This window comes from Alligator sinensis, unplaced genomic scaffold (genome assembly GCF_000455745.1).
Source record: "Alligator sinensis unplaced genomic scaffold, ASM45574v1 scaffold696_3, whole genome shotgun sequence".
Taxonomy (NCBI): Eukaryota; Metazoa; Chordata; order Crocodylia; family Alligatoridae; genus Alligator; species Alligator sinensis.
The window spans coordinates 300244-308335 of record NW_005842505.1 but is presented as its reverse complement, the minus strand read 5'-3'; the positions used below and the strand labels follow the sequence as shown (position 1 = coordinate 308335).

The window sequence follows — 8092 nt, the reverse complement described above, 5'->3', positions numbered from 1 at the left end:
TGATTTACAGTTAAGAGAGTGTGTCTGCTGGCCAGGCAGGCACGCTTCTCCCGCAGCTCCTGATTTGTTAAGCCTGTCTGATCACAAGCTGGTCGGCCTCATGATCATGAGCTCTTCACACGCTGAACATGACCTGCTCTCGTGTTCTGCATTGGTCTGGCATGTGGGCTGAGCGTTTGGTCACCTTTTCTACTCAGACAGAAATGATGTTTCAATGTATGCCCTTTAGAGCATATTCACTAATATAGTATTTTTGTAAAAACAAAAACACTTTGTCCCTAGTCTAGTCAGGATCTACTACTAGACTCACAACTCAGCTTTTCCTTTAAAGTATTCTTCTGCAGCCCCTACAGATCTGGCTGACCTCCCTTATACCCCAGCCCTGCAATGGAATCCATGCAGCTCTGGAGACCCTTGCAGTTCTTCGCAGGCACTGAAGTTTGCCTACGTCCATCTCACTGTAGAGTTGGGGCCTTAATGCAGATCTTGATTTGTGATTCATGTCCCCCTGTTTTTCTCCTCGCAGTTAGAAGGTAGGGCAGTGTGGCACCTTAGGGTAAAGTTACACATTATACTTAGACCATACTAAAGTTAAAATGTGCTGTGAACAGTTACATGTTAAGGGTTAATAACATTTCCACCCTCTATTGCTCTGAATTGCCACTAAAGGGCTGGCAAGCAGGGGTTTGGCCAAGAACCAGGACACCTGGGCTCTACCCATGCTCATGGTTGCGGGGTGGGGTGGGAAGTGGTGTTTCCTGTGATGCTGGAAGACTGCAAATTGTTCATTTTATCTCTGCAGAGCAAATGGAAGTTACACTAACATGAGCTAGGTAGCATGGCCCCGAGTTAAATCTTGCCTGAGGTGGCATAACTTTGAGATGCTCAGAGGGCTTAGCACTTACTGCTTAATGCAAGTTAATAAGCTTTAATGTATGGCTACTTGCATTTTAAATGCTCTCAGTGTGGTCTGTGTAACATGCAACTTTACCCTTAGGACGCCTATACACAAGCAGCAAGGTTGCTCTGACTTGCTGTAATTATAGGATGTTGGAGCAAGCTCGATTAATCAAGTCTGCTAGAGTGTGGTAATTACTGTTTATTACTCCAGCATCTCGTGTATCAGTGTCCTCATGCTTAAAAATGGTGGCGGGGGTGCTTTAACTAAAACTCAATGAATGAGCTTTAGTTAAAGTGACTCTGCTGCCATTTTTAAGCACGGGAACACTGATACACAAGACGCACCAGACGTTTTAATTAGAGTGGCTCTTGGAGCCCCTCTAATTAAAGCAACCGCTCCCCCAACTCCCAGAGCACATGTATAAATGCCCTTAGAGACTAACTAGAGCCCAGAGAGACATGGGCTTTTGTAGGCAGAAACCTACTTTGTCAGTTGCTAGAAATGGATGCTAAGTTCATTAGATGGATTCCTAGCATCTGATGAAATAAATTGTTTCCTATGAAAGCTCATGCCTCTCTCAGTTAGGAGCGCTGCATTTCCAAGGTCCTAATTTGGAGATTAGATCCTGCTGGGGTAGAGACTGAATCTGGGATATACTTCTTCATAGTCCTGCTGCCTATTTACCTATCAACCTTCATTAAAAAAATGCATAAAGAAATTGCACTGAGGCCCACTGAACCCAATGAGACTTTGGCTTCATTGATAAAAACAAGCCCACAAGATGAAATACTAATTTCACATTTTTGGTGACGGCAAACTAAAAAGTAGGAGTTCTGTAATCAAACATAAAATGTTTCTTATTCCAGAGTCAATTTACTTAGTTTATCAGAGCAGAGAAACTAGACATTTTTTAAGTTGGGAGCTGACCTGAGCCTAACTGAAGTTAGTAGAAAGCCTCCTATGGAGTTCAGTAGGACTTGGCACAGGTTCTTAAAAATATAGAACAGCAGGGGCTATCCTTTTTGGCAGACATGCCACAAATTAAGCGCTGCACTCCCTGAGTGCCACTCCAATAACCTTCCCCCACTCAATCTACTGCTCTGATTCCTGCTCCCTGCCTCTTCCTCCCCAGTCTGCTGCATGCCACACACAGAGGCTACCCATGCCACTTGTGACACATGTACCACAGGTTTATCACCCTTGATATAGAGGCCACCTTTGATATTGAGTTCTGTAGAACTAACAGATGATCCAGTACAATTCAGGTAGCACTGTGTGTGTGAAATGCCAGGGATAGCTTTTGGAGCATTGTTTAATAAAGTTTAGAAAACAATTGTGCTTGCCAATGACCATTTCTTCCTCTGGGCTGAGACAGACGATGATGATATTTGAATGCTGACATGTTAAAGAACACCAGTACATTCTTCTTGAACACAAGGGCTGCAATGAACAACAGCAGTAGGAAGCTTAATTTTGGGGATATCAAAGTTCCAGAAAGGACATATCAGTAACATGGGGCTTCTCTAGAAGTGCATTTTTTGGTATCTTTAGTCCATTAGGTGGCTGTGAATTCTTAAAAAGTCAAACTTTTCCCTTTCATCCATTTTTTAGTATTGTCAGAGGCAGAACAGTGCAGCTCCATGTCTAGGGCAGCTGTGCAGTGCCCAGGGCAGTACTGACTCCTGCTGTGCTAGTTGCTGTGGTATGATCAGCCACTGCTCCAACAATGGCTGCTTTTGAGTCAATGTTCCCCAGTCCTCCCTACAAAGTGACACCAGGCCCCTTCCTCCCCCCCCTTCCACTCCCCCACTTTACATTACTGGGTATTATTAAAGTGTGAGGAGTCAATGGATTCTTGATAAATAGGTCAGCTACAGATTTCTTGTGGTTTGATTTATCAAAGCTTTTCCAGTGCAGGGGGTATGTGTTCTGTGTGTTCATTGCAAAGTCTTTGGAAACATGATCTTAAAGATATTACTTACTTAAAACACCACATGGCAGATTCAGCACTCCCAGTAACTTTAATACTTATTTTCTGCAATTCCTGTCCAGCTAATATCTCCAAACCCACTGATACCTGCCTCTCTGTGTGTCTCATTCACAGTTCATTATAGTCCCCAGCTGCCCAGACTTCCTCTTTAGCTTACACTATCAGAGACTCACACTTTTAACTCTGGAAGTCCCCAGCACACTCCCTAGCGTGGACAAATTCATGGCTGTCCTGCTGTTTTGAGACACTGGGGATATCCTGGGGGTACCCCAAGCTGCTGAACTAGAGCATGCTGGCAAACCAGATCTTGAACAGTGCTAGGGTTGCCACTAGGTACCCCTGACCACTTAATTTTGAAGGCTGAGAGGCATGTGGTGCATGAGTGTTTTATGTTGCCACCTCAGTAAGACCAAGCCCTATGCTACTACAGTGTAGACATACCCAAGGTTCCCAAACTGTGGTTTGTAGACTACCAGAGCTGTGGGAGCCCAACCTGTTGTCCCTAGCCTGTGGTAAGTGCTACTGCAAATAAATCATAATCTTTATACTGAATAATAAAAGCAGCTACAGTATCTAAATATTTTTCTATTACTGTTCTGCAAAAGCAGTTGTTGCTTTTGCCACAGGGCTGCAATGCACTTACAAAAAGAAAGGGAAATGTCCTCTTTGTTAAGATTAAAAGGTTTGAAAGGCTCTACTTTATCCCATGCTGTATGGGGAAACGTTGCCTACCACTTTTCAGCTGTGTTAATGATCTCAAGACTCTACAAACAGCATGTGATACATAGACTTATTGGTGCCCAGACTCATGATCCTACCCTATCCCTGTTGAAAGTTTTCAGTTGTTAGTGATAGTAGGAAAGTCAGAAGGGCACAGGAGGTCAGTGACCAAATGCTGTCCTCACAAAGGCCTTCACCCCTGGGGTTATCTGATGGTGTAAGTGGTCACTGTTTCTCAGGATTTGTCTAATAAATATTGTCTGAGATGTTACAATGGGAGAAACACTTTCCCCCTGCCTTGTTAGACACCTAAACGCAGCAGCAATGGCTCAGGTATGAGACACAAAAAATGAAACAGGTTTAGGAAAGGTCTGTGTTTAATGGATTTAGCTAGAAGACAGTAAAGCAGTGCAACAATCTATGCTGATGTTCATAAAGCAGTCCAAACCAGGCTTCTATCAAATTTAGCTTATGCCAATTAGGGACAGGTTTAAGTTAAAACAATTAAGCCTTTCACAAACCAATGTAAGGCATTCCAAGAAGTGGGGGGCAGGGGGGGTTGATGTAAATCAATCTGTTTAAAACTAATTCATATGAAATCCATGTATCTTGTGTGTGTAGACAAGCCCCTTAATGAAAAGACTGCAGTCTGGCCTTTCCCTCTGAAAGATCTCTGGGCACAGTAGCCAGATGAAGGGTCTCTGAGCCCTTGTGCTTGTACAGGACAAATAAGGAACAATGGCTCCACAGATCATCAGCGGGTTCACTCAGCAGCAGCCAGTAGCATTGCTTCAAGAACAAGAGGCTTGTGCTTGCCTGTACCTGGTACTGACAGATGTGCAGGGAAGATAGTGACATGGCTATGCCCCAACTTTGCTGGCCCCTCTGCTTATCTCTGTGGAGTACTGCTGGGCACTCTGGTTGGTGCATGCCAAATCTGGGGTTCTGTGCAGTGTCTTCTTTTTTCACTGCTCTGAAAAAGAGCTGTCAGGGATCCCATCTGGCAAGCTACTCTGCATTCTCTCTCTCTTTCTCTGATATGTTTGATGTGGCCTGTTTCAATAGCACCTTCCGTATATCCCCTAGAACAACAGCCAAGTTCTTGCTGGGCTTTCTGGAGACTCTAGCATGTCTCCCCTTTTTGGAGTACACAAGTTCTGCCTGGGGTTACTTTACACACAAACACACTCTCCAGTTATACTGGGTAAGCACACTGAAGTACCAAACACAAACAACAAGCATAAAAGGAAAAATATAAAAGTTCCGAAGCTCGAGTGCTTAAAGCAAGTATTAGCCAGGATTTAGCCAGTTGGAGAAGTGAATTAACTTGCAGAATTTCTGGAGCCAGCAGCTCCCGTTGATTCCAACTGGATTTGTAAGTTGTTGCAACCTCTGAAAATTGAGCCTCTAATTGTGATGCCTTATTATGGATCATGTGGCACCAAAGGTTTCAAAATTAAGATTTCAAAATGGAAAGCTTTAAGAGGAAGGACAGCTTAGTGGTTAGGACGTGCTCTTTAGCAGATTTCTTGTTTCCTCTTGGGCAAGTCACTTGACTTTCTAGGGCCCGGTCCCATTCATAAAATTGAGATGATAGCATGTTCCCATCTCATGAAATATTGTGACACTACCTTAAAAGACAGGGAAGTGCTTGAATAATCTGTAAAGGTGGCCACATGAGTGCCATAGATATTTAAATCTTTTTCATTTTAAGAATTTAAAGTTTTGGTAATACAGGAGGGTACTTTTTTGGAAAAGTTTTATATCTTGACATTTAAATCTTCTTTACAGATTTGCATGGTGTCCTTAGTGGGACTTGTTATGCTTTGCATTTCATACCAACCTGATGAGAAGACATGTATGCAGTTTGCTGCAAAGGTACGTTTCCATTTATTTAATTATTTTATTGTGTCAAAAATATGGTAAGCTGGTTCTGTATTAAATAATTTCCAGCCTATAGAAAGGAAAGTCAGATTGTACCTGAAATGTGCAAAGATTAAATGCTTAGATTGGTGGCACTTTCCAGGATGGCAATTGTGGTGGGCCAGTGGGGGGGTTCTCCTGCGCTGAGCCATCCACCTCACTGTGCCCGACCACCTTCCAGGCTCTGAGTGCCTCCCTGGGGGCGCCTCACGTCTGGCCAACCCCCTTCCTGGAACACACCCACTAGCCTGGGGATAGAGCTGCCACCACCCAGGGATGGGCTTGATTCTGGCACAATGTCCCCTGGGAAACACAGACCTAGTAGCCCTTGAGGATACTTGACTCATTTCAAGAACTTGGGATGCTTCCCTCAGTTAGAAGAACAAGTAGTGATCTCACTTAGTCAGCCAAACCAAGGGGACCCCAAGGCATAATCTAGACCCACTCCTAATCAGTCTCCCACACTAGGTACAAAGGAGAACTTTATTGGTTACAAGAAGTAGGGTTGAAATAGGGTACAGAGTCGAGTAGTATCAGAGAAATCCCATACAGCAAACACAGTGGCTGGAGTAGCCTTTGATCATGCATCTGAGTTATTTCAAGCTATATATCTAGTTAGATCTCAGGTAGCTTACTCGGAAGTATCATCCAGAGGCAGGTGGAGATTCCCTCTGGAGGCAGGCAGTTCCTTGATCATGGGTTTTAGATGATCTAGCTCTTCTCTCTCTCTGAGTTTTTATCATGGCTACTGCCCCCTCCTCCTGGGCAGTCCTTAACTTATATAGCTTTTATGACCTCATTTACCTGGTCCAACGGAGGCCAGTACCTGTTGGCTGTCAGCCAACCAATTTGAAATGCATCACTGGTTGCTGGGCAGACTGGCAGTCTGTAGCCCACCAGGGAGCCCAAACCCCTCACTCAGGTATGTGATGCCAGTCACGTAGGCAGAGGAAGCAGGTTTCCCTCCCTACCTCAGGAATGTATCTAGCTCAGGTTACCTAAAGAGATAGGGTAAGGTGGGTACCCTCTGCAGGGCCCATCTTAACCAAATTGTCACAGAGCAGAGTTTTGGGGGAGAAACAGAGGTGGCCTTCTGCCACAGTAATCAGTTGAATGCTAGAAGGACTTGTACTTCATGCCCTGTACATCTGCAGTGCATTAAGGGGAAACTCTAGGTGAAGATGTGATAATCAATACCAAAAAAACAAAACAAGAGCCCATTTTATCTAGCACTATTTGGGAATATCACAGATAAGCAATGGTGGAATAGTTTGGCCTGAGTTCAGAAAATGATAGGGGATGCTGGGTAGTTGGGGATATCACAGATCTGCAGAAGAAATCATTTCAGATAAAATAGGCAAATGAGGTTGTGCTGTATTTATCTCTGGCATTTGTGATCTAGTAAACAAAACCTTTTCATGTCACAGTAGTGCACAGCTGGCTCTTTGTGCACACACAGGTTAAAAAACCTTAGCAGGAAAAGCCTCCTGGCTCACCCACATACCAAGAAAACCTATCTGAACTTAGGTAGTATTATTTTGTATCATTCAGGTATCACAGTCATAGGAAAGGCATTAATGAACCAAACATTGTCAGTGTTCTAAGGGTGAAATTCAGCCTAGTGTACTCTCAGAGTGACACTCACAGGGCGCGTCCACACATGCAGGCACATGCACTTGCAGCAGCTCAAATAGAAGTGGTGTAAATTTGAGCCTGGGCTTTTTGCCTCAGCTCATGTGCCCAGACATGCGCTTTGGTGTGGGGCAAATTGTGCCACCTGGGGCAAAATAACCCTGCCTGGCTCCTCCTGGATCTGCAGCCAGGGGGAGCTAGAGCCCGGGGCCAGCACCAGCAGTATAAAAAGCTGCACTATCCTGGCCCCATTGGTACAAAAAGCTGCCCTATCAAGTAGCTCAGGGCTACTCACTCTCAGGATATTCTGGGGCCCAGCCAATTTGTACCTGAGGACACTACCCCTTGTGCCAGCTGGACTGCTGAAGCAGCCCTGAGAGTTCCCTGCACCCTCTACCCACTGCAGCAATCTGGCAGTGGGGGCTTCTGCCTGACTGTGACCTGCTGTGCACCTGCTAGACCCAGATGGGGACTGCAGAGCCAGTAGAGGCATCTGCCCCTCTGAGCCAGCTGCCAGTGGGCTGTGGCTGCAAAGTTGACCTTTGCGCAGCACTACTGCCATGTGTGCCCCCTAGCTGCCTGGAAAATGTTCTGGGTGTGGTGGCCTGCTTTGAACTGTTAAAGCTTGTCCTCCTGGCCCCAACTGGCTAGAAGGTCAGCCACCTCCATCTGAGTCCAAGGTGCTAGCTCTGAGCAGGCAGAGTCCTAAAGTGAATTCTAAATACCTATGTGTTTTGCTGCTCCCCACAGGGGCCACACCTCCCCCACAGGGGTTACAGTCCCCCCAACAGGGGCCAAGTGGCTCCCACAGGGGCTACCCCCCCCACCCCTAGGGCCCACATGCCTCACTCCCGCTTGTTCCCCCAGACCTTTGGATTGCTGCCCTGCCTGGCCCTATCCCCCGCTGGCTCCCCCAGACCCCCCAA

The 8092-nt window shown here is 45.6% G+C and overlaps 1 protein-coding gene across 3 annotated transcripts in view; it reads left to right on the top strand.

Moving 5' to 3' along the window:
• Window positions 1-8092, top strand: part of SSPN (sarcospan) — a 53956-nt gene that overhangs the window by 31620 nt on the left and 14244 nt on the right. For all 3 annotated transcript variants that reach the window (XM_006031443.3, XM_006031444.3, XM_006031446.3), the window contains one exon: window positions 5403-5489. In XM_006031443.3, the coding sequence (XP_006031505.1) occupies window positions 5403-5489 (87 nt within the window). The remainder of the gene's footprint in view (window positions 1-5402; window positions 5490-8092) is intronic.